The 25,345-nt window shown below is 58.3% G+C and overlaps 1 protein-coding gene across 1 annotated transcript; it reads left to right on the top strand.

The window, feature by feature from the left end:
• The first annotated feature begins 5,763 nt into the window (after positions 1-5,763).
• Positions 5,764-24,313, top strand: TKT (transketolase). The gene is made up of 14 exons (XM_002918964.4): positions 5,764-5,885; positions 9,519-9,636; positions 10,488-10,601; positions 11,366-11,463; positions 14,805-14,996; positions 16,782-16,900; positions 18,364-18,557; positions 19,307-19,471; positions 20,557-20,713; positions 20,848-20,978; positions 21,630-21,713; positions 21,818-21,911; positions 23,232-23,354; positions 24,030-24,313. Exons 1-14 carry the CDS (start codon positions 5,779-5,781, stop codon positions 24,203-24,205), a joined length of 1,872 nt encoding a protein of 623 aa, XP_002919010.3. The 5' UTR covers positions 5,764-5,778; the 3' UTR covers positions 24,206-24,313.
• The last annotated feature ends 1,032 nt before the right edge of the window (positions 24,314-25,345 follow it).

Here is a 25,345-nt window from a genome sequence, read left to right as displayed (position 1 = left end):
GGCTGGGCCGCGGCTCCCGTTGCGCCTCGGGCCGGCCCTGCCCCTCGCCGGCCGCGGGCTGCCCTGCTGCTCCTCGGCGCGGGGAAGGGGCTCGGGAATCCGGTGCCGGGAGGCCCACCATGACGGCGCTGTCGCCGAGAGCCCGGCCCTGCGCCGTGCGCTGCACACGCGCGGCTCTGTGTGCGCGCCACTGCCAACGTTCCACCTTGCCGATGGGGAAACCGAGGCCCCGAGTTTGAGTCGGTTGCCCAGTGTGACACACGGCGAGAGCAGGAATTGAAATGGAAGCTGCCCGACGCGAGAGCGTCTGTTTTAATCCCTCATTTTTCAGGGAGACTGGGGCCCGGCCCTCTCCCCACCTCACACGACTCCTCCCCTTCGGCACTTCACGTTCCTGCCAGCCTTGGTTTGGGGTCCGAGTCTGGAGCAGGGGGTCTGCTGAGATGCCAGGCTTGGGGAATGGGGAGGAAGATGGCCATGTGGTTGCAGAACTCTGGCACGCGGCGTGCAGGGGAGGTCGAAGATGTGACCTGCGGGAGGAGGCGGGAGGAGTGGGAGGGGAGACTTGCAAGGCTAAGAGAACGGAGGACCGAGTCCCAGGCCGGGCCAGCTGCCATGTGCACTTTCCCCAAGGCAGGGGCAGGAGGCCCATCCCCCAACATCCTTTCCCGCCAGCCCTTCTGGCTCAGAAGGTGCAGAAAGGCTGCTACTGATCCCGACGATCCTCTGAAGGCAGTGGGGACGGTGATAGTAACAGGCCACCGTGCCACGGGAGGCATCCGGGGGGTCGTTGGGAGGGGCCTCGGGTGAGTTACTTGAGAGGCTGTTTCCCACTCTGTAAGATGGGAACAGTAGTAGCTCCCACGCACTGGATGGTTTCAGGGACTCCCGCGCCGCCCTTGGGGACTAGCGTGAGGCCTGGGAGACTGCACTGTGCCGGACTGATGAGTGATTTTGAGGGTCGGGTGGGGGGGTTTCCAGGAATCTTTCCAACCTCGCTGTGTGCTTAGAACAATGACAAAATTCTAGCTTCTGGCCAGTGTCATACAGAATATACTATTAATGAGTAAATCTCTTTTGACTTTCAGGATGGGTACTCACTCACCTTTTGTGCCTTTAAGACATCCAGTTCTCAGAAGGGATTAGACCTGTCCTAGCAGGCAGCTTCTCTCCCACCCCAGCCCCATGCAGCTTTGGATCCATTATCTCCGTAGGGTTTATGTCAGACTTACCCATTCTGTGTGGAGTCCCTTGCCTGGGCAGGGGTTTGGCTTACTCGCAGCGCCCCCCTCCCCAGCCTGGCACACAGTAGGTCTGCACACCTTGTATTGCTTGCTGGGTACTACTACGTCCCCTTCCCTTGACCATTTCAGGGGGTCGCTCACACCAAAGGGCTTTGTCGAGCCCTAGTGTGTGCTAGGAGCTGTCTAAGCAGGCCCTTGAGGATCTAGCTGGAGAGACAGCAGTTACCCAGTTAAGTAGTGTTACATGTCTGATCATCTTGCAGGGCTGGACATCTGCCGACAATTACAGGGCCACGGAGCACCCCAATAGGCATTCCTGGCATGACACAGAGCATCTTTTATTGCTAATATTGTCTCATGCTTTTTGAGAATAACTCTTTGAGGGAGATGCTATTACATTTCCTGAGACTGGGGTGTTAGGCCAGAGGCCCAGGCTGGTCCTTGGTGGCTGGCTGTGTGTGCTGCCCAGCGAGGGGCTTGTGTTGATTGGAAGACTTCTGGGGCTGGCCAGGCAGTGCCAGCCTGGACAACAGAAGTTGGAGAGGGGAAGACAGGTGCAGTGTTGGAAGGTACCAGTCGGGTCAGCTTGAAGGCACTCAGAGAAATGAAATGACATTACAACCATAGAGGACTCCCAAAGGGAAGTTGGAAAGGGGACGACCAGGTGCGGCAGGGGAGACGTCGGTCAGTCTGGGGGCACTTGGAGAGAAATGACATAACACTGCAAAGTGAGAAGGCTCCCAAAGAAAGGGGTGTGGGGTGGGTCTCCTGGGACTTTGTTAGGTAGTTAAAAAGCTACAGGCAAAAGATACAGTTCGTAGGGGCTGCGAGTTACATCCAGGTTTACATTGTAATGCCTTTTGGAGGAACTCCCGGAGCTCAAAAAGCATCCACTTGCCAAAAGAGAGTGTCTAGGACTGTGATTCCTGTGTGTAAAGATGCAGGAGAGACTTAGAGAAAACTTATTTTTCAGGAGGAAGTGATGCCGCTACGCAACCGCTGTCACAAGAGGGGTGTTCAGGGGTGTGTGCTGAGCTGTGTGCACCAAAGGTGGCCGCGGAGGACTTGGGGGCAGGGCGGTGTCCCGGTCCCTGGATGTTCACCTTGGAGCCCTGGCTCAGTCTGGGCAGTAGCCCAGCCAAAGTGAGCCTCCCGTGAGGATCCCCCTTTTCTGGGGAGCTGATGCCCTGGGGTCTTTCCATGGCCCCCCCACAGGGGCTGTGCTCACACATGCTGGGTTCAGGATTCGGGGAGGTCCCGACTTCTTGCTAGCTTTCCCGTTCTGTGCCATCGCTGACCCCATGTCCATGGAGCTCCGCAGGTCCTGGGCGGTGAGGACACTGGCTTCTGTGTCGCAGAAGCTGAGGGACAAAGCCCTCACAGAGAGCCCTTTGTGGAGGCAGCAGTGACAATGGCCAGAGCTGCTCCGGGGTCCTGTCCCTCCATGTGCTGAGGGAACTGCAGTGGGGCCAGCTCATCCAGGCTTTACAAAAGCGAAACCTGGGGCCCTCGTCAGAAGTGGCCTGGCTGCTGAGGCTGGTGAGGAAGATTCTATAGTTCTCACCGACCAGGGCTTGGCCGTGGCATTGTCCAAACAGCGCTAAGTGTTGTCTCAGGGCCCCTTCAGAATTAGACCTGAGCAGGGGTGGCGGCTCTGCCCCACAGTGCTGGGAGGGCTGCCTGGGGGTGAACTGTCTGGCCAGACCTGGCTGGTGGGCACCAGGAGACAGGCACCTAACCCCAGCTCTGTTCTGAGTGGCTGTGCCCTCATCAGGAAGGCCCTTCCCATCCCAGGAAAGTTCCCCATCTTTAAAGGAGAAGTCCGTAGATAGGTGATTTTCCAAGTGGATGCCTCTGGAGTGGGAGTGGAGTGAGTGAGCAAGCTCTGGGGTCCTGCCACCTGCTGTGACAGGCTTCACATCCTGGAGGTCCTGTGACTTTGAAGTGGCTGGAAGCACCTGCTCCCCAGCTCTGGCTTTCGGGGATGCTTGGGCTGAGTGCTCGGAGGCCCCTTCATGGCCCAGGCCCCTGTGAGTCTTGGGCCTCATGGAAGCCGTGTCTTTCTGGGCAGAAAGCTGCTGCCAGGGCCTCCTCCTTTGGGGCAGCTTTCCACTCCAGCCTGGTGCTGACTGAGGCAAGAGTACAGCCCGTTGCGATTGCCCCAGCAGCAGCATTTCCCAACTCGGTGTGAAAACACGAGGCTGTCCTAGAGTGACTCAGTTCTTTGCCTGAGTGACCTCCGAACTCAGCAGGGCTGGTGGTCGGTGTTTCTTGAACCGGGAGCCGGGAACCTGCTTAGGGTCCGGCTGAGATGGTTTCATGGTTTTTTCATCTGCTCTGACTGCATCGTGGCCCCTGTCATAGCGCCGATCCCTGGGCTTTGCTTCCTTAGGCAGGCCTGTGGTCACTAGAGCCTGGTCACACAAAACCCGGAACTTTCTTGTTGCCACAGACCACCGCTATCTGCCCTGGATGTCCGGCACACTCGGAGGGCTGGGACCTGCCCAGCGGCGGGTCCTTAGGCAGTCTCTGTGCTCTTGTCCTGAAGGAGGAGGCAGAGTCTGCTCAGAGTTGGGGGGCTTGTGGGGGCCGAGGTGACAGACTCCAGCAGCAGGTGGGTCTGGCTGACTAGGGCCTGCACTGTTCGGGCTTCTTGCTCTGAAGTTGTGCTTGGAGCCTGAATGGATCTCTGAGGGCCACACAGCTGGACGGGGCAGTGTGGGCATTTGAGAACTTCCTCTATGGGCTGCTCCCCATCTTTTATCCTCCTTTGAAAATCCGATCTGCAACAGCTCTATTGAGGTGTAATACGCAAATCATAACATTTTACGTGTACAGTTCAGTGGCTCTTAGTAAACGTAGTAAATTGTTTTTAAAGATTTTATTTGAGAGAGAGAGAGTGCGCATGAGTGGGGAGGAGCAGAGGGAGAGGGAGAAGCAGGCTCCCCCACTAAGCAGAGAGCCCGATGCAGGACTCGATCCCAGGACCCTGAGATCGTGACCTGAGCTGAAGGCAGACACTTAACTGACTGAACCACCCCGGCACCCCATAAATTTAGTAAATTAACAGTGATTTACAGCAAGTTTTAGTGAGTTTATCACATCCAGTTTTTAGGACACTTCATCACTGCGGAAAGATCCCCCGTGCTCATTAGCCTCATGCCCAGCTCCCAGGCAGCCGCTAGTCTACTTTGTGTAAATCTAATTCTTCTGGACATTTCATAGCAGTGGAATCATACAGAATGAGATTTTTTAGGTCTCACTCTTTTCACTTAGCATAATGTTTGGAAGGTCCTGCGTGTGGCAGCCTGTGGCAGTACTTAATTATTTTTATTCCTGAATATTCCATTGCGTGGATATATCTCATTTTATGTGCTCATCAGTTTCTCTTAGCATTTTGCTTGTGTCCTCGCTCTTCTGATGGTAGGATTTGTGACCTTGGGCAAGCCACTTCCCTTCTGTGGGCCTTAGCGGTTCCATCTTCAGAATGAGGAAGAGGTTAGACTTAATCTCTGATACGTTAAACCCAAATACTGAACAACTGCCATTTTTCTGTGCACTGTGCCGAGCTCTTTACACAAACATTACCTCATACGGCGAGGTTCTGTTACTACCTGCACTGAGGTTCGGAGAGGTCACATCCCTAGGACCTCAGAGCCAAAATACGTCATTTATTCATTTGTGCACTTTGTGCCAGGTGCTGTTCAGGCCCGAGACTGCAACAGTGAAAAGGCTCAAAGCCCCTCCCTTCGTGGAGCTTGTGTTGCAGTGGGCTACACAGGCAGTAAATAGGCATGTCCTGTCAGGTGTGGCAAGTGTAGGAGAGGGGAAGAGGAGGTATTTGTAGATAGTGTGGTCAGGGAGAGCTTCTCAGAGGAGGTGGCATGGGGGTAAACCTCGGAAGAAACGCCATGAGGTCTGGAGGCAGAGTTTTTCCAGGCAGGAGCCAGCAAGGGCACTTCCAGGAACAGGAAGAACAAGGACTGCTTCCAGGGGTCACTTGCACGCTGCATTCTGGGATTCCCTTCTGAGTACTTTTGTTTAAATAAATATATACCTAAAAAAGAGTATAAATAATGCACAGATGTTATAAATAATCACCTGAATGGGCCTACCACCAAGCGTAAGAACTAGGACATGGCAGTGCTTTAAAACTCCTGGCTGTCCCTCCTCCTCCAGAAACAGCTGCACCCTGAATTGTGCATTTTCATTCTATTGTTTTCCTTATCGTTTTGTAACATTTGCATATCTCCGTAAATTGGATGGTCTTCTCTGGTCTGCAGGTCCTTCTGCAGTGCACTTGGCTCACATGGTCTGTGAGAGAAGGTTGGTGTTGGATCTGTGTCGTTCACTCATTGTCACTGTCCTGCAGAGCATTCTGTTACACGAGCATGTGTGATTCACCTCTTGGGCTGATGCACCTGTGCGTGCTTCCAGGTGTGGCCGCTGCAGACAATGCAAGGACGGCCCCTGTGCTTCCGGAGCGCACCTGAAGGGAGGCACGGGCACATGTGGCTGCGGGAGTGTTTCCACGATGCAGTTGCTGGGCCTTAGGGAATGTGCCTCTGCTGCTGTTGATTGGTTTCTTTGTAACCGTTTAAAGAGGACTCGGGTTTTCCGTTTCTTCTTGAGTCAGTTTTGGTAAGTTATTTTTTTTCCTAGACAGTTTTCTGTTTTGAAATTAATTTGCTTCAGGTTGTCTGGAGTATCCTATCAGCTGTTAGGCCTGTCCTTCCATTTCTGGTACTTGCCCTTTTCTTTTTCTGGATCCTGCCTTATCAGAAGTTTACTAAATTTGTACTCTTTTTTAATTTTTTTTTTTTAAGATTTTATTTATTTATTTGACGGAGAGAGAGAAACAGCTAGCAAGAGAGGGAACAACAGCCAGGGGAGTGGGGAGGGGAAGAAGCAGGCTCCCAGCAGAGGAGCCTGATGTGGGCCTCGATCCTACGGACTCTGGGATCACGCCCTGAGCCGAGGCAGACGCTTAACGACTGAGCCACCCAGGTGCCCCTAAATGTGCACTCTTTTTTTTTAAGAGCTAACTCTTGCCTTTAATTTTTTTTTTATATCTGCTTCGTATTTCATGAGTTTCTAGTCTTTATTATCTTTCTACTGTCTGAGCTCACTCCATTTTTCTAAACTTTAAGTTGTTTCTTAGCTATGGGTTTTCAACTCTTGTGGCTTTTACTTTCTTCGTTGGGTACTATGCATTTCTTCTTCACAGCAGACTACTGCTCTTTGTACTTCTGCACACTGAGGTTTGCCTCAGTGTGGCTGTTGTAGGTGCTTGGCCCCCCTAGTTTGTTCATTTGCCGAGAAGCCTTGTGACTCCTTGCGATGCGGGCCCAGCTGGAGTATGGCGGGAGAGGGGTCATGTTATGGAGGCTAGCAGCCATATGTCTTGACAATGGAGAGAGGCCTCGCCAGAGGGGTGAGGGACTTATTCGCTACGTCTCCTGCAGGGAAGCTGGTGAGCAGGTGGAGTGTGTGCTAAAAGAAAGGAGGGGTGCCTGGGTGGCTCAAATCGTTGGGCGTCTGCCTTCGGCTCGGGTCATGATCTCAGGGTCCTGGGATCGAGCCCCGCATCGGGCTCCCTGCTCAGCGGGGAGCCTGCTTCTCCCTCTCCCTCTACTGTTCCCCATGTTCCCCTTCCTTGTGCTCTGTCGCTCTGTCAAATAAATAAAATCTTTTAAAAAATAAAATAAAATAAAAAATAAATAAAAGGAAGAGAGGGGTAATGCCTGGAAGAATGTGTCCTCCGCTAGGTGGGACCTTTGAGACACTTAGGCCTTGCACTAAGCCATCAGTGCCGCCTTCATAGACAGAGCGAATTGGGACTGGAAGTGCACTGTTCGGGCCAGTGCAGGTTCCGGACAGACTCGTAGCCCCCCTCCACCCCACCGTGCATCACAAAGAGTAGGACGTAAAGTGCCCTACAGCCCCCATGCCGGGTCCCCGCTCCCACCCGTCTGGCCAGTTTGCATCCATGCGTGTGTCACAGCACCGGGGGGAGGAGTGGGGCCTCCACCCATAGATGCCCCCGTTCCCCCCCCCCAGACAAGCTGGGGTTGCAGGGGAAGCTCCAGCCCTGAAGCCACAGGCTCCATACACTCTCGGCCCTGAAGTCCCTGTAGTAGGTTGAGCTTACAAGTAACCATCTCAGTCTTCAGCTTGTTTCTTCCCTCCTGCCTGCCCCCCGGGGTAAGCAAGGCGTCACGGTCCCCGCCAGAACATGAGGAGTGGGAAGCCCTGACCCGTTTGGCATCTGGTCTACCAGCAGATGGTGGTGGCCAGTGGTGACCTCGCTTCAGACGCATGATCTTACTGGGCCTCCCTGCACCCCACCTGGCATCCGCGTTTACAGATGAAGGAGCTGAGCCTCAGGGAGGTGAAGCCCTTGCTCTGTAGGTCTTTACTCTGTGGGTGCGAGGACAGGCCAGCAGTGAGCCCCGGATGCAGCTTTGGAGTGAATAACCTTGTAGGCTCGCCCCTCATGGACCCAGCAGGGAAGGGCACCTCTTGAACTTCCAGTGTCTCGTCCTGGCTGACCTCCCTCCCACCGCATCTCTGCCCAGGCCTGGGCACGCTTCCATCACGTGCAGAAAGGGCTTGTGCCGCACCGTGGATCCCAGAAGCCCCTGTGGGGAATGTCACCCTGGGCTCACCGGGTGGCCAGGGCAGGGGGAGCTCCTGCACCTGCGTGCCTGCTTTCTCCCCTGAGCACGTTGGCCCACTCTCCACCCACCCCCTTCCCCAACTTCTCATGGGGTCATCACTTCTGAAACAGGATCCTCAGAGACCAGGCTGCCCTGGGAGGCCGGGAGGCAGGAGGTCAGCCTGACTGGTGTTGACTGGGCTGTCCTCCAGCTGAGTTCAGCATGAGGGACGAGGGGGAGGGGTCTCTGCCCCGCAGAGCAAGTTTTCCTATTTACAAGTTTTCCTATTTACGTGTCCTCACCTCCCTCTTTCAGGCCTAGTGTCTTTTCCCCATGGCCGGGAGTTCATAGAGATGGCTAAGTATAAGCTGATTGTGTGCTGGGAACATGGTACTAAACCAGCATGGACAGTTCTGGGTTTCTCTACTAATGTGTCTGTGCTGGGAGTGACTCACCCCCTAACCCAGTGTGGGGAGCCGACTGGCAGGGGAGGAGGGAGGTGCGCGTGAACTCCAGGTGTTGCATGTGCCCTTGGGTCTGGCATTGGGCATGTTTCCGTGTTGGAACCTTCGAGCAGCTCCGAGGGCCGTGCTAAGCTGCATGGAGTGGGCAGCTGGGAGGCACGTTTCCTGAGGCTGACAGGTTCACAAAACTGTGGACCAGGGGGGCACCCGGGCCGGCCAGGAATTCCAGCATGTCCTGGCCCCCGGACTGGCTTACCCACAAGGGTCCTAAGAGACCTGAACGAGTCTCAGCTGAGGTGTGACTGTTGCATTTTCTGTTGTTCATGCAAATGGTTATTTGCAAGGATCTGCATTTAGTAGAACAAAAGGCTAAAAAGGGGGGGAGACTCCTTGACCCCCCACCACTCCGGGCCTGGAAGGGCAGCCTCTTGCTTTCGTCAGCACCCCTTCCGCCTGTCACAGGCAGAGAGGGTTGTTATTTTTTCATGATCGGAGCCTTTGTGGAAGATAAGATAGTATGTGTTGCCTTCTAAAGTCTGCACAAAAGCTTGGCTCCTAACAGCCACGCCAGCCTTTTCCGTGCCAGTTGAGAAATGGCCAAGTAGCCCAGTGATGCCTAGGGGAGCCCGAAGTCCCACTTTCCCGGCTGCCAACCCCACGCCCTGAGGCTGCTGGGAGCTTTGTGGCCATTCCGTGAGCCTTCCTCCCTTACCCCCTGCCCATGGCCTAAGAGAACCAGCACCTCTGGGGGCCTGGAAAGGCAGGGTGCCTCTCGCGAGTGGGCGGCATCCTGAGCAGGGCCACTGGGACACAGCTCGCTGGTCAGAACTCGGCTGCCTGGTCCTGACAGATGCTGCTAGACGCGGTGAGGGAAGATCTAGGCTGCAGCCTCCAGCCTTCAGCCTCAGCGCTGCCTTGCCCTGGGGCCGTTCTGGGCCCCGGGACGGTGTGACCCCGTGCCACCTATTGTGGTGTCCTTAGGACCCCATGCAGCCCCCCCCAGGAGCAGGAGCGTGTGGCTCTCTGATTAGCCAGGCCTGTAGCTCCTTGGCATTGCACCCCCAGGTCCCCTGTGTGGGCCTGGGGTGAGCCCTGTCACTCCGAGGCTCGGGGCCATGATGCATGCGTCTTATCTCTCTCCTGGCCCACAGCCACCCCACGTCATGCTGCAGTGCCGCGGAGATCATGGCTGTCCTCTTTTTCCACACCATGCGCTACAAGCCCCAGGACCCCCGGAACCCTCACAACGACCGCTTTGTGCTCTCCAAGGTAGGAGCCCATCCTGCCACCCTCCACCTGGGCCGGGTGGCACATGGGCCCTGGAATGGTGGGAAGTTGCTGGCAGCAAGGGATCTCTGAGGCGACCGGCCCCCTGGTGTCAGCCTGGCCCCAGCCCGTCCTTTGCACCCACGCTCTCTGTGGGCTCGGCCCGGCCCACCCCTGGGTGCTTTACCCCTTGCTGACCCAGCTGCTACGCTTAAGCCGAGTTAAGAAATAAACAACGGAATTCATCTGGGACTGTGAAAATGATCTGCCGGATGTTCCGCCCCTGTGTGTGTGAATCGGCAGGACTCCAGTTCAGGTTTGGGGTAAAGCTTTGTGGCTTGGTGCACACGCCGTGCCGGCGCCCCAGGGCCCGCGCCTGCTGGCTCAGCAGTGGGGAGCCCTGTAGCAGGCTTTGGGCTGAGGCGCCCGGTGCCACCCCTCGTGCCTGAGGATCACAGCCACAAACCATGCCACGGACCCCTGAAATCCACCTGTACCCAGGCCTGGCCCTGTGGCCTCTGGGCTCCCAGGGCAGGCATGAGAGCTTAGAAGTCTGTCCAAGTCTGCTCCCGCGCCAGAAACCAGGGATTAGGGCGGCCGGCTGCCTGCTGGGGTTTTGGCATCGGCCGGCCTCACAGCTGCACTCCCCCTGCACCTGTCCCAGGGCCCATTTGGCCTTGGCTGTGAGAGCTTCGGGCTGCAGAGGGATGGAAGGGGGTGTGTGGCCTTCACTTGCCACCCCCTCGAAAGGGCTGACAGGCTCATCCAGGCCCCGCTCTCAGTGTGCGGTGGGAACAGCCCCCACGTATCGGCTCCCCAGCTGACGCCCCGTCCACCACTCCTCCCTCCGACAGGGCCACGCGGCTCCCATCCTGTACGCCGTCTGGGCTGAGGCCGGCTTCCTGCCCGAGGAGGAGCTGCTGAACCTGAGGAAGATCACCTCTGACTTGGACGGGCACCCCGTCCCGGTAAGCACTCCCCACCAGGAACCCCACAGGCCTCTGTGTCTACTTCCTGTTTCTCAGGGCATGTGGGAAGGGGAGGCGGGGTGCCCACTGAGAAACTGAGGGTGTTGAAAGGGGGGGAAGAGGGCGTTGAGGTGAAGAAGGAAGGAAGTAGGTGTCTCCCGGGCACACTCTTCACCCCAAGCTGGCGCGTAAGGGCAAGGCCTTTTGAGGCCCCAGCGCAGGGCTCAGCTGCAGAGAAGACCTGTCCCCAGCCCCGCACGCCCAGCCACCCAGCCCCACAGCCCCACGGGGCCGCCCTGGCCTCGTAAACACAGCTTGGGAGAAGAGGTTCACCGCGAGGTCGATAAGGGGGTCACAACAGCATGCTGGGGACACCCCGGGGAAGTGTCCCAGCTGACTCCCCAAGGTGCTGGCCCCTGCACGTGTTTGGAGTTCATAGGTTACCATGAAAACTCACCCCGCACTGGGTACCCAGTAGGGCTAGATGTTTCATGAGTCTTGTCGTGGATGGGTATGAGGTGGGTGATGTGGGGGCCTGAGGTCACCCAGCTCCCTTGTGAGCACTGCTGGCATGAACCGCACCCACCGTTACCCTTACTGGAGAGCGAGAGCTCACACTCTGGGTAGAGGCTGCCCGAGGCCTGCACACCCAGCCTGCACCTGGATCAGTGGGGCCCCGAGGCCAGGGACCTGGCAGGGTGGTTGGGGAAATGCCACTGTCCGTTCTCCGCTGTGAGTAACTGTGGCCCTGTCTGCTATGACAGAAACAAGCCTTCACCGATGTGGCCACCGGCTCCCTGGGCCAGGGCCTTGGGGCCGCTTGCGGGATGGCCTACACGGGCAAATACTTCGACAAAGCCAGGTAAGACCTCCACTCCCCAACCCTACCACCCTCCGTGGTGTTGGGAGGGGTCCTCGGTGGTGGAGCTTCACCACTGCCCCCGGGTACCTCCTCTTGGGCCCACGGCCCCATTGTCTGACGAAGCACCACGTGCTCCGGCTCTAGCCGCTTGCCTTCGTCTGGGGGAAGGAGGTCATGTGTTCTGCAGGATTCTGGGCATCCCCGAGCCCTACCTGTCAGCCAGAGCAGAGACAAACGTGGGGGAGGTGGACCTGCAGAGGGTGGGCAGGCAGCCTGGTCGGAGGGGTTTGCTGTTCCAGCACGGGGCCTGGAAGAGAACCCCCGAGCCACAGATCTCAGTCACAAGGCCGTGTGGTGTGGCCAGATGGGCCGCAGCCGGGTATAGTGACTGGAGGAGGGAGAAGAGCTGGCCGCACACTCTTAAGGAAAACACGCGTCCGATGGCGCCTTCATTCCTTTACTGACTGGGACCCCGATAAGCCGCCTGAGAGCTGGGTGGTGACATGAGTACACTTATCCCCCTTACAGATGGGGAAACTGAGGTAAAATGCTTGCCTCGTGGTGGAAGCAGGATTTGAACCCAGGGCATGCTTCCGGCATATATAGAGAGTCCCCAGGCTGCTCTGAGGGCCTGGTGACGCCTGGCCTGCAGGTGGCAGGAAGGGCCGTGCTGTGATACTCGTGGCTTCCCTGGCACCCTCCAGTCCACTGCACTGGCAAGAGAAGGGCCTCAGCAAGGGCGGTCATGGGGGTGTGGTGGTGACCCCGTGGGCCCACAGAAGAGGCGGACCGTGGTGAGCACCTGCTGTGTGCAGGGGGTGGGGAATCCTGAGACCACTCTCCAGGAGGGGACCCGAGGCTGTGAGACCTTCCAGGCCGTCTCGGGGTCAAGCTCAGCTCCACCAGAAGTGATTCACTGTTAAGTGAAGAAAGGCGCAAAGAATGGGATGTATGTTTAAGAGTATTTTATTTGGCACAGGACCAGAGATGTGAGTTAATTATTCCCTACACATGCTTGAAGTAATTCCCTGCGAAGAGTCATTTCCGGACCCTCACGTAATGCAACAAGCCAGTGCAGGCAGTGTAGCTGGGTTCCCTGCAGCCAGGGTTGGCTGAGGCTCAGGCCCTCCGACTGTACCTTGCAGGGAGGAGGGGGCGGGGCTGTCTGGGGAACAACCCTGCCCCCCGGAGCTAGGGGCCTGCTAGGCTAGATCTGGCCTCCGGTCACGCCTCTCCCATCCATCCACCAGGGAGCATAGGTCAAGTTGGCTTTCTTTCCCTTATCTTTGAAATAATTTTGTTTGAATTACTGAATACCAACTCATGTGAAAAATCTGGAAATGCGTTAAAAGGAAATGAACGTTTTCCTATTCTCAACTACCTCCCATTTGAATCTCACTTAATATATCCTATTTCCTCCATGTTGTTGTGAGAAGAAACTCACGGATTGGTAACCTTAGTTAAGTTCACAGTTGTACATTCTGCTTTTTAGAAAAATCCAACCGTAGTGCCCATTTTCTCCCCTAACTGTGAAGAGCTGGTTTTGATGACTGCCTAATGTTCTTTCTGTTTCATGGATATGCTGTAACCCGTTGGGCAGTGCTGTTGTGGTGGGACATTTGAGGTGCTTTTCAGACCCATCTGGGGCACACGTTAGGTCCCTTGTCTTCAGAGGAGTTCGTGACTATGGCCCTTCGCAGCCCGCACTCCAGATCCAGCAGCTTTAGTCCACGGCTTGTGCAGCCTTCCCGGTGTGTCCCCAGGACCCTGGCGCGCCCTCCTGACCCGAGCCTGAGCCTGTGCTCCACCCTTGGCCCCAGGCTGCTCTCCACAGCAGAGGGTGTGGGGCTGGGCTTCCCTGGAATTCCTTCCCTGGTAAATCAGACTCCCTGCAGTCAGCCTGGCCTAGGCTCCGGTAGGCTGCTCGTAGGCTGCTCGCTTTGGGAAGCTGCTGTGACAGACGCAGCCCCCTACAGCATCTCTGGGCCCCCACTGCAGCCTGCAGAGGGGAGAGGAGACCAGCAGGGGGGAAAGGACACGGCTTCAGATGGGTCCCTGCGAGTGCGGGCCCCGAGACCCCAGGAAGCTGGGCCTGGCCTGCCAGAGGCCACAGGAGGGAAGGCGCAGGCAGAGGGAGGATGCAGGAGCCCTCCCGGACCTGGCGGCCTGCAGAGGAGCTGAGTCATGCTGACAACGCGCCCGGCCGTTCCCGCCTCTGCCACAGCTTCCCTGCCTTGGCCTGGAAGCCGGAGGCCCCAAAGCTGGCCTGGTTTAGCCGCAGCCAGCTCCCGGGCTGTAGTCTGCTGCAGCGGCAGGGCAGCCGTGTCCCCTCTGAGGCTGCCCCCCTCCGGGCACGAGCCTCCGTCCCTGGGGCCACACAGCTGGGCGCTGGGCTGGGAGGGGGGCGGGGGGCGGGCCTCCAGGCCCCGCACTACTCCAGCTCTGTGCCTTCCTGGACAGCACGGAGTGGGCTGCCTGGGCTAGGCGCTCAGACCTGTGTTTGAATCCCCGCTAGGCTCCTCCCCGGCCGTGTGACCTTTAGACAAGTCCCTTGACCTTTGAGCCTGTTTTCTTATCTGTGTGATTTGGGAGTAACAACTGTACTTACCTCAAGAACAGGGCAGCTCAGCCCGCGGAGCCCCTGGGTGCCACACGCCGGCCTGGGGATGATGGGGTCGTGTCTGACGCCCTCCCTGGGGTCCAGAGCAGGCTCTGTGCACTGGGTAACTTCTCCAAGTTCAGTGCTCTTTTTACCAGGTTACACTGCCTTTGAAGCCACCATGGTTGCCTTGTTGACCCAGGACAAGGCCCCGGGGGTGGAGATGGGCCTAGGCATGAATCTTGGGGTGAGAACCAACCTTGGAACCTGCCCGTCCTGTGAGGCACTGTCCCCACCATGATCCCGGTCCTCAGCTGCTCTTATTAGTGACCCTGACAGCCTGCCCTGGGATGCTCCTGGTGGCACATCTTGGCCTCCCCAGCCCACTCCTGGGATCAAGTCCCCAGGGCTCCCTCGTATTCCTAGTTCCTGCACGGGTGGAGAGAAGCAGACCCACCCCATGCAGGTGGCTCAAGCCCTGTCCCCCTAGTGAGAGTCGTCCCCCTCCCCCACCACCAGTTCTTGCTCATTTTACTCGTGCCCTCATAACCCCTGTTCTCGGGATCTTAGGGAGCAGAGCCCTGGATGTGGACGTGGGGTGGGCAGCAGGGACCTGACTGTTGCATGTCACCTGTGGCTGCTGCTCCCTTCCGCAGGGGGACAGGCTCTGCGGCAGGGACAGGCTGGGAGCACGGTGCCCTGGGCAAGAGGGGCCACCCTCTGACCTACCACCGTTCCACAGCTACCGCGTCTACTGCTTGTTGGGAGACGGGGAGCTGTCCGAGGGCTCCGTGTGGGAGGCCATGGCCTTCGCCAGCATCTACAAGCTGGACAACCTGATTGCCATTCTCGACGTCAACCGCCTGGGCCAGAGCGACCCCACGCCCCTGCAGCACCAGGTGGACGTCTACCAGAAGCGTTGCGAGGCCTTCGGGTAAGTATAGGGCTGTGGCCTGCGCGCCCTCACAGCGTCGGAGCGTCCGAGCTGGGAGCTTTTCAGGTTCAGGGGAGGAGTCCGTCAGAGGCCAAGCCCCGTCTAAAGAAGGTGTCTGTTCTTCAGTGTCTGGCTCACAATTTCAGCCATGAAGTGGCACCCCAGGCCGCCAGTCTGGAGCTGTGGGCTGAGGCCCGGCATGAGTGAGCTCCTTCACTGGTGAGGCTGTGGGACAGGATAGTTCTCAGGGCATCCACGTAACGTGACTGCACACGTCCTCACTTTATTCTTGGTGGAGGTGGGACGAGAGGCCCAGTGGGAACCGGGCCTGCTCCGTGAGGCTGAGGGACATGTGGCCCTTGATGGGTTTGAGCATCTGTCTGGGAACTGCCTCCTGTGCGTGCCTGCGACCAGCCTGAGAGGGCAGAGCCAGTCTCTCCCCTTTCCGAGTGAAGCAGGACATGGGGTTTTCAAAGCATCCCTGTGGGGTGTGAGTGGTTGAGAATTCGGAGTCCCATGTTACAAAGCAGGGAGGTCATCTGGGTGGGTGTTAGCCAGAGAGGCCCTCACCTCCGTGTCCCTCTCCTGCCCCAAATAAAAGCTGGGCTGCAGTTGGGGCTCCAGGGGACGAGGGCCTCCACGCTCAGCCTCAGCTGAAAGCCTGGAAGACCCTGGGCCAGGGCGTCCCTTTCTAGATGAGCCTGCCTGGAGAAGGCCGAGGTGGGGTTGCGGTCCCTGGTTACACAGCAGCCGCAGTTTGTTATCTCTGATGACTGACCTGATAGAGAAAGCAAGGAGAGGAGGAAACTGGGCCGTCAGGGGTCCCAAGAGCCTCCTCAAGCCACACGCTGGGGACCTGGAGAGTCACCCTGGCAACCTCCCTGGGTCTGTAACCTGGGTCCTGAAGTCCTGGTTGCATCACCACCTTGCCTTGTGACCTTGGCCAGGTTATTCCACGCTCAGTGTCTGTCCATTTACGTGTCTATCAAGTGGGGGCAACAGCAGCACCCAGCCCGGGTTTGTGCTGAGGCTTGGGTGGGTCCATATGTGTGGTGCTCGGCCCGGGGCCTGCACAGAGCGGGCACTCAGTACAGGTTAGCTGCTGCTTTATTATCCTTGATGGGACAGTACCAGAAAGGACTGCCTTTAAGAGAGTTTGCCCTGCCCTGGCTCCTTGCCTAATATGTTTGGCAGCCTGGCTCGTTTTTCTTTTTCTTTTTTTTTTTTAAGATTTTATTTATTTATTTGAGAGAGAGTGAGTGAGAGAGAGCACGAGCAGGGGCAGCGGCAGGCAGAGGGAGAAGCAGGCTCCCTGCTCAGGAGCGTGATGTGGGACTCGATCCTAGGACCCTGGGATCATGACCTGAGCCCAAGGCAGACGCTTAACTGACTGAGCCACCCAGGCACCCTGGCCCATTTGATAAATGTTTCCAGCTCCACATCCAGCACGTGTGGAGTGACCAGATGTGTTCCCTAAACAAAAGTTGGGCCAGAACCTCCTTGAAGAATCCAACAGCAGACAGATTGCAGACCCAAGGCATTGTCCCCAACGCAGCTTTCAGGAAACGAGTAGATTTCATGAAACGAGATCAGGAGCGAAAGAGAAAATAAATGAACCAAGCTTTGAATTTCTGAGGAAAGAGAAAGAAAATCTGTTCAGAGGCAAATAGGAGGAAGGAAAATAATGTTAAAAGGATGAAGAAAAGAAAATAAAATCAAAAGTGGACACCAAGTCTGTAGTGTTTCCCTGGCCCCTGCCGCTCACTCTCGCCCGTCTGTCCGCAGCTGGCACACCGTCATCGTGGACGGACACAGTGTGGAGGAGCTGTGCAAGGCCTTCGGCCAGGCCAAGCACCAGCCAACGGCCATCGTCGCCAAGACCTTCAAGGGCCGGGGGATCCCAGGTTCGTCCGCACCGCCTTCCTCCCCCACCACACCCCTGCTACCAGGCGCTGTGGCCGACCGAGGTGGTGGGGTTTGCACTTGGGGGCGCATCTCTGAGGTCCATGTCTGGGGAAGCACCAGGCCTTTGGCACCTCACACCAGGTGCACTGTGCTGGGGAAGGGGGAGCAGGGGACGGTGTGCTCCATGAGGTAACTATCCTCACGTGGCTGGGCCTGGATTGGAGCCCAGGCTGGGCGGGAGGAGAGGAGGGCCTTCCAGAGGACCCACGGGTAAGGAGAAAGGACAGCGGTGTGACACAGCCCCCACACCCTCCCCGGTGTCATCTGCACAGCATCCGTGGCAGCTGCAGCTGTCTGCGCTGAGCAGAAGGCCTGACGCAGAGTCCGGAGACCTGGGAGACCGGGTTCTCCCCCAGGAAGCAAGCGGGGTACCCTCTGCACAGTGGTAAAGTGCTTTCAGGGTCCTGTGTGGGTAGAGAGCCCGGAAGGGTCTGGAAGGTGGTCCTGGCTGGGCCTGAGAGCGGTGCAGGTGTGCGCTGCTCCCCTACATGCAGGCCCCTTGGACTCCAAGCCCCTCGGCCTGAGGCGGCCCCAGCCCCTGTTACACATGGGAAAACATGGCTAGAAGTGGTTGGGCACTTGCCCGGGGACATGGGGCCTAACTGCAGACTCTGGGCCAGCTTCTCTGTGATACACACACACACACACACACACACACACACACACCCCCACTGGCCCACCTGCCCATGTGGACTTGGGGCAAATGAGGACAAGCGCTGTTGTGTGCGAGAAGGTACATGGCTCTGGAGCCTTCAGGAGCGGGTGGACATCGAGGAGAGGACTCTGGGTATTGTCACCACCGCAGTGCTGCTGCCTGGCACGGATGCCTCAGGTGTTAGTGCCAAGTGGGATCCGGAAACCGCAAAGCTTCTGGGGGCTCCTGGGAGGCTGGGTGCTGTGTGGGAGAGTCAGTCCTTGGCTCTGCCTGGGCCGAGGCGACCTCGGCAGCGTGGGGAGGGATGCCCCTGGAAGCCACTCTGCTGCACACCAGTGCACGGGGGGGCCTGGATAGCCCTCACCCTGCCCTGGGCCTCAGCTTCCCCTCTAACAGCCAGGATCCCTCCTGACTGACCCATTCAACACACCGAACAGGATTTCTGCAGCAGGTCCCTCCCTGCCGGTGGGGAGGCCGTGCAGAGGCCCATGCGTGCTCCCCTCCCCACTTGGCTGTGAGCCAGCTCCTGGAGACCTGGCAGCTGTTTGGTGGGTGCCAGGCACGTGGACTTCTGGTCACCACGACCCTCCTTCCCCGACCCCCTTGGCGCCCAGCACAGGGCCCCGCTTCACAGCATTCTTGCCCTGTCTGAGGTCTCCAGGCCTGCCCGCAGCTGTTGGAGGGTCAGCCCCTCAGAGCTGCTTACGATCTTACCAGGCCCTCTGCCCTCCTCTGTCGTACCCACAGGGATAGAGGATAAGGACGCGTGGCATGGGAAGCCCCTCCCCAAAAACATGGCTGATCAGATTGTCCAGGAAATATACAACCAGATCCAGAGCAAAAAGAAGATCCTTGTGACCCCCCCGCAGGAGGATGCCCCTTCAGTGAGCATCACCAGCATCCGCATGCCCAGCCCACCCAGCTACAAAGTTGGGGACAAGGTACAGAGTTGGGCCTTGCTTTTCTGGTCTGGCTGGGGAGGCCATGATTCTCTGGTTCCCTGAGCCTGGGGCCGGGATGTGGCTCTGGGGCGCTGGGAAAGGGAGAGAGGAGAGACTGGTTCAGGGTGAGGAGGAATCCTAGGTGTTAATCCTGCCATCTCCTCAATGGGGACAGCCAACTGTGAAATTATTTACCTGCAGAGGCTCAGAGAGGGCAAGAGACTGGCCCACAGTCACACAGCAAGCTACTGGCAGCACTGGGATCAAAGCCCACAGCACCTGAGTCCCCTCATCTCTGGCCCTTCAGCCTGAGTCCCTAGGTCTGAGCTCAGGACTCCCCATGTCTGGCCTAGCAGAGCCTAGGCAGGCCCATCCTGCCCCAGGGCCCCCCCCGCCATGTGACCCCACACCAGGCCTCCTTGACTCCCTGGCCCTCTGTGTATTCCTGTGCAGAGTGGGTAAGTTCTCAGACCTCTGTCACGGGTGGGGGACATCTGCAGCTCCGATGGCTCACGGCCGGGCTGGGAACCAGCGCCTGCAGGGATGTCGGAGACATTGAGTGTAGACGTTCTGACTGGCAACCTTACAGAAATGGAGTTTCCACAGGACCGTGTGTTGTTGGCCTTTCCTTTTCTACCTTTATTGTTATGCTTTTCCTCCCTGAAAGCTGTGGCCTCCAGCCGCTGAACCAGGCTTCAGGCCACATGCCTGCCCCAGTGCTCAGGGCCCTTATGCTCTCCTCCCCACAGATAGCCACCCGCAAGGCCTATGGACAGGCCCTGGCCAAGCTGGGCCGTGCCCACGACCGTATCATCGCTCTGGATGGGGACACCAAGAACTCCACCTTCTCAGACATCTTCAGAAAGGAGCACCCAGACCGCTTCATTGAATGCTACATTGCTGAGCAGAACATGGTGGGTGCGGGGAGGGGGGGGCAGGTGGGCACAGGGTCAGCCACAGCCTGGGGCTGAGGTCTGATGGATACGGAGCAGGGCCGAAGTACTCCTGCTCCTATGGGCAGCCATGTTGGCAGTGCCAGGTGCCTGCTGGAGGCCAGCCCGGGGAGAGCACAGGAATAGCTAGGACCCAGCACTGACCTCAAGGGACCGCAGCGGCGAGGGTGAGGAACGTACGTGTGATGCTCGGGTGCAGACGGGAGAGCTGCATGGGCTGCGGGTGCACACAGGAAGTGCCGTCTGTAGGCCATGTGTGGTGGTCAGTGGGCTGTCTCTTGGGGTACAGGGCCTTCCGGGTGGTAGGGAGGCCACGGTCACAAGGCAGGAACATAACGGGTCCAGCAGCCGTGGTCCTCTCGCCGAGGAGCCCAGCCTGGCCTGCAGGCCCCTAGCGTCTACAGCTTCCCCTCTCTGAGGCCGCCAGGCTCTACCGTATCGAGTTCTTTCTCCAGCTGAACTTGAACTCGTCTCTCTGGGGCTTCTAGTCTTGGCAGCTGGAGGGTCCAGACTAAACTGGAGCGGTGTGTGGTCTGGGGAGGCCATGGCAGGTGGCTCACGTCAGGTGGCAGGTTCCAGAGCTGTGGAGGGGGTGGCCGATTTGGAGCCACTGCCTGCTGTCTGTGCTTCCAGGCCGGGATTTGGGTCTGGAGCTTCCTCGGGCATAGACGTGCGTAGGGAGGCTGGTGTCTGCGGACGGCTGGGGGTTGGTGAGGACAGTAGGGACAGGGTTTGCAGAAGCCTGGGAAGGATGGAACATCTATGTCTGAGCTTCCTAGCCTACTCTGTGAGAGGCCTTCCTTGTTTGCTAGAAAAAAAATGATCCCCAGGAATGTAATTTTGAAGAGAATTTTTGAAGTGGTTATTTCAAGTCCGAGGGGTTTGATATCAGACAGACTGAGGTACGCAGGGATCTGTTGCGGGGAAGAGAATTTAGTCACTAGGATGACTGAATCCCCCAACCCTCAGAAGGGCGTGAGCTTCTGGGCTCCCCTGCTCCCTGTCCCTCCTCTTCGGGGCTGACGCTGCCCCCATCTGCTCCCCAGGTCAGTGTTGCGGTGGGCTGTGCCACACGCAACAGGACAGTGCCCTTCTGCAGTGCTTTCGGGGCCTTCTTCACGCGGGCCTTCGATCAGATTCGCATGGCGGCCATCTCTGAGAGCAACATCAACTTCTGTGGCTCCCACTGTGGCGTGTCCATCGGTGAGTGCCACGGGGCCAGGACGCTTGCCCCTGTAACTTCCCTGCCCTTCTGGACCAGGAGATCGGGGGCAGGGGCAGGATTCCTTTCTGTGGGTGGGGGGCTTGCTTCAGTTGTGTCCTTTCCCACACCCCAGGGGAAGATGGGCCCTCTCAGATGGCTCTGGAAGATCTGGCCATGTTTCGGTCAATCCCCACTGCAACGGTCTTTTACCCAAGTGATGCGGTGTCTACTGAGAAGGCGGTGGAATTAGCAGCCAACACAAAGGTTGGTCACATGGCTGTTCGTGACATGGGGGTGGGGTCAGCGTGCCGGCGCAGCGCTGGCCATTCACTGCCCCACAGTGTGTCTCCGACCTTGCCACTGGTGTTTGTAGCTGGTAGAAGTTAGGCCAGGAAACACAACACACGCCACCCTTTCTGCTGCGTGGCAGACAGTGCTGACCGTCACTGTGCTCTTGGCCCACTGAGAACCTGGCCGCTGATGCCCATCTCCTCCCCGAGCTGGGCTTGCCAAGACAGAAAGGATGAGCTGACTAGCATGGACCTGACCAAGAGCCAGAGTGCCCTGTGGGTCCCCCTTCTCTGCCAGACGCACTCTGGGGGGAGCGGCCCCACTTGGAGAGCAGCCCGCCTGAAAGAAGAGCCATTTTCCGCCTGGGGCTTGGGGCTGGCAAAGCCGTGGGCTGCTCTCCCTTAGGAGGGGTGTCTGGAGAGACGCACACGACAGAGGACAAGACAGTCCCTTTTCCCGAGGGGGTGTGGGGGGCAGCGTGACGTGGCTTCACACACACCTGTGGGGATGGCGGGGTGCGGAAGTTGCGAGTGAGAAGCAGTGGCCGTTCTAGAAAGAATCCACTCCCCATGGCTGCCCAGAAAGCCACGGTCTGTCATCCTTTGTCATCGTGTTTCGTGCTAGGGCATCTGCTTCATCCGGACCAGCCGCCCAGAAAACGCCATCATCTATAACAACAACGAGGACTTCCAAGTCAAACAAGCCAAGGTCAGTGCCGCGCATGCCCCATGAGACCCCAAAGCACGCCCGAAGCCAGGGCCCGCCGTCGGCCACCAGTCCCTGAGCCTCATTGGCCCCGGTGTCCTCCGCAGGTGGTCCTGAAGAGCAAGGACGACCAGGTGACTGTGATCGGGGCCGGAGTAACCCTGCACGAGGCCTTGGCTGCTGCCGACCTGCTGAAGAAAGGTGAGGAGGGGCCCAGCCCGTCTCAGATGAGGCGCCGACGGTACGCGGTCTTGGGGGTAAGAGGGGATTCCATCGGATTCAATGCTGATAGTAACAAAAGCCGCCTTTTATCAACACAGGGCTTGAACTCACGATTCTGAGATCGAGAGTTGGGCACTTAGCTGACTGAGCCACTCAGGCGCCCCGTAAAAGCCACCTTGGGGCACTTAGGACTCTGTGGCCAGCATGGTGCTGAGTGCCGGGGCTGCTCCCGCCCGGCGTTCCTGGAGTTGAGGTGTCCCAGCACGGTGGTCCGATCAGAGGTCCCAGAGCCCGCCAGTGGGCCTGAATCGCCACTTAGTGGGGCACTACCGAGGTTATTCAGCATCTCCATGCCTCAGTTTCCCCATCCATAAAGTGGAGATACTGTCACCTTCCTGGTAGGGGTGTCCCGAGGATTTAATACATGTGACCTGGCATCATTATCATCATCGCCGTTGCAGGCTCACAAGTGTTAGCTCCTGACACACTAGGAAAGCTGGGAGTTCAGAGAATCACAGCAGACGGCACGGTGTAGTCACGCTGAGCAGGAAGGAGAAGGCAGACAGGGGTGTCCTTAGGAAAATGACCTCAGATGTGAGTAGGAACTGATAACTCGAGAGGCCCAGGCAGAAGGAACAGCGCGTCCAAAGTTCCAGCAAGCTGGAGAGAAGCCAGGGGAGGCCCAGCCCTGTCAGGGATGGAGATCTCCGGGGAGGGCTTGAAGAGATGTGGCGGAGTTTGACTCGCGCTTCTGAGGCCGTTCTGCTGGGTCCTCGCCTGACCCGGCCTCCGTGCCTGCAGCCGCAGCTCCCCTCCCCCCACCTGGCGAGCCCTGGTCCTGTCTCACGTCAGACACCAGGAACTGTCCTCCGGCTTCCCCTGTATCTTCAAGGGCGTCTGGGAAGATGAGGCAAAGCCGTGTGGGCCCCTGCCAGGCCACACAGTATTCTTTGGTGGTCCAGAGGTTAAGCTCCTCTGGCCCAGGATGTGAGCGGGGGAGAGGGGCGCTTCTTTTCCTGAGACCAGGTGCTCCGAAGTCAGGGGATGCAGGATGCCAGAGGACATGGCCATCACGATAAGCAGAGGGAAGGGAGCAAGCCACTGTGGGGGTGGGGATTGGCAGACAGCCCAGATTATGGGAACAGGACGACAGCTGGTCTCCCCAGGATAGGGCTAGGCCGAGGCTTAAAACTGTGACAACTCCTGGGACACCCCCACCGACCTCACCCATGCAAGGACACACCCACAGCACCCAGCACCTTCCCCTCAGTCACACCCCTGTGTTTTCTCCTCTCACAGAGAAGATCAACATTCGTGTGTTGGACCCCTTCACCATCAAGCCCCTGGACAGGAATCTCATTCTTGAAAGCGCCCGTGCTACCAAGGGCAGGATCCTCACTGTGGAGGACCATTACTATGAAGGTAACAGGCCAGCTGGAGAGCCAGGGACAGATGGGTCAGGGAAGGGCTGGGGGCACAGGGCCACAGGCAAAGGGCTGCAGAGGGCTGGATGTCCCTCCTTCACCTGCCCCAGGACGGCAGCTGGGCCCAGGAAACCCAGGGCCATCCCTTGGAGCAGCTGGGTCTCAGTCTCCTGTTGGGCGCAGGCTTGGCCAGTGACCCAGCAAACTTGGCTGCCAGTATAGCTCCTTGGTATAGCCCCCTGCTACCCAGGGAGCCCAGGAGGACCTTGACTTTGCTGCTAAGAGGAGAAGAGGTGGCTGACATAGCTGAGTTTTACGTCTGTTGTGCAGAATTTCTGTCTTCTGCGGGTCCTTCGCAAAGCAGCCCTCCACAAGCACACACCACCCCTCCTCCAGGGCAGGCTCCAGGGAAGAGATGGGCTTAGACACTGGGGTCAGGTACACATGCTTTCTCATCAGGACAGCTGCCCAGAGCATGGTGATAAAAATGACTCAGAGGCCACGTTTGGGCTTAGGAAGGCGCCTAAGGCCCATGCTTGATTGATGATGTCTGCTCTGGCTACAGGCACAGGGGAGGGTGGTGCATACGCCATCCCGTCATCCTTGGGTAAGGGAAGGGCCCAGGAGAACCCTGAGGCCACATCACCTGACTCCTCTCCTTCCCTTTCCGCAGGTGGCATAGGCGAGGCGGTGTGCTGTGCCTTAGTGGGCGAGCCTGGCATCACCGTCTCCCGCCTGGCTGTGGGCGAGGTACCGAGAAGCGGGAAGCCGGCGGAGCTGCTGAAGATGTTTGGCATTGACAGGGACGCCATCGCACAAGCTGTGAGGGACCTGGTCGCCAAGGCCTAGGGAGGGTAGGGGGATGGAGACGGGTTCTACACATTCCTGAAGTTCTGGCAAAGGTGCTCAAAGATGTGCGGAGAGGAGTGATAAAATATATGTTTTGAGAGAAGTGAATTGGCCCAGAAGTGTTTATCTGACGTGAGTGCAGCGGTGCTGGTAGAGGCCAGGGTGAGCCGTCTGAGTCTTGGGCCCAGCATCTGCCCTTAACCACTGGAACTGCTGCTGCCCCCAAGCCCCGCCAGGTGACCTTCCAGCCCGGAGGCTGAAACCCAATCTCGCCCCACCTCAGCCGCTGGCCCCACCTCCCCTTCCTCAAGGCCCCACAGCCCTTGGGCAGCGAGGCACTTTTGCTTATAGTCCCAGCTCCTCCCCAGATGCCCTCCGAACCAGTAAGCTCAGAGAAGCCGAGAGAAGCGGCAGTCCCCGTCCTGGGGAAGGGGACCCCCCAGTTGGCATCAGAACAGCAGGGGGTGAGGGAAACCATAGACCCGGCTCCGACCCAGCACCACAAACCAGAAGTTCTCAGTCCCATGTGCAGAACTGCCTCCCCTCAATTTGTTAAAATGCGGGTTCCTAGGCCTTGCCTCTGGTGCCTGGGATTCCATCTTCTGTCGGCACACCTAGAGCAGCCCAGACGCAAGCTCCGGCCACCCCGCTGCTGGCTGTGCTCCCCGGCCGGAGGCCTTGCTTGTAGCCCGCTGCACAGACCCCGGCTGAGGACGGACTAGTGCTGGGGAAAGAGCCACTGGTGGGGGTCCCAGGAAACCCTCAGAGCCCTTGGGGAGGAGGAGACGCGTTTGTAGACATGTCTGCTTGCCCGCCCAGCAATCTGGTCCAACAATATGAACCAGTCAAACCCGCAGGGGGCGAACAGTCGCTCACACAGCCGCTCAGCCTGGTTTGGCCATACTGGGGGCTGTGTGCCTGCCTTTAACAACACCAGTTCCAGAAGGAGCCAAGAGCAGGGATGGCCCATTGTGCACCTTGGGGCCGGGGCCTCCCAGCCTGCTAGCACGTGCTGAAAGTGACCAGCACTAGGCAGGGAGGTGGAGGCAAGCACCAGGCGGGCTGTGAGTGCCAGGCGCTGCAGAAGGCCCATGTGGGGGTGGGGGGAGCTGGCAAGCCCTCTCTTCTTGCCTGGGAAAG

Source organism: Ailuropoda melanoleuca, chromosome 4 (genome assembly GCF_002007445.2).
Source record: "Ailuropoda melanoleuca isolate Jingjing chromosome 4, ASM200744v2, whole genome shotgun sequence".
Taxonomy (NCBI): domain Eukaryota; kingdom Metazoa; phylum Chordata; class Mammalia; order Carnivora; family Ursidae; genus Ailuropoda; species Ailuropoda melanoleuca.
The sequence above is the reverse complement of the archived record's forward strand: the minus strand, read 5'-3'. Positions and strand labels throughout refer to the sequence as shown.

Coding starts and splice junctions, on each gene's coding strand:
- TKT (XM_002918964.4), top strand. CDS start 5,779: ATGCAGTTGCTGGGCCTTAGGGAATGTGCCTCTGCTGCTGTTGATTGG. Junction 5,886..9,518: donor TTCTTCTTGAGTCAGTTTTG/GTAAGTTATTTT, acceptor CCTGGCCCACAG/CCACCCCACGTCATGCTGCA. Junction 20,714..20,847: donor CCACTGTGGCGTGTCCATCG/GTGAGTGCCACG, acceptor CCCACACCCCAG/GGGAAGATGGGCCCTCTCAG.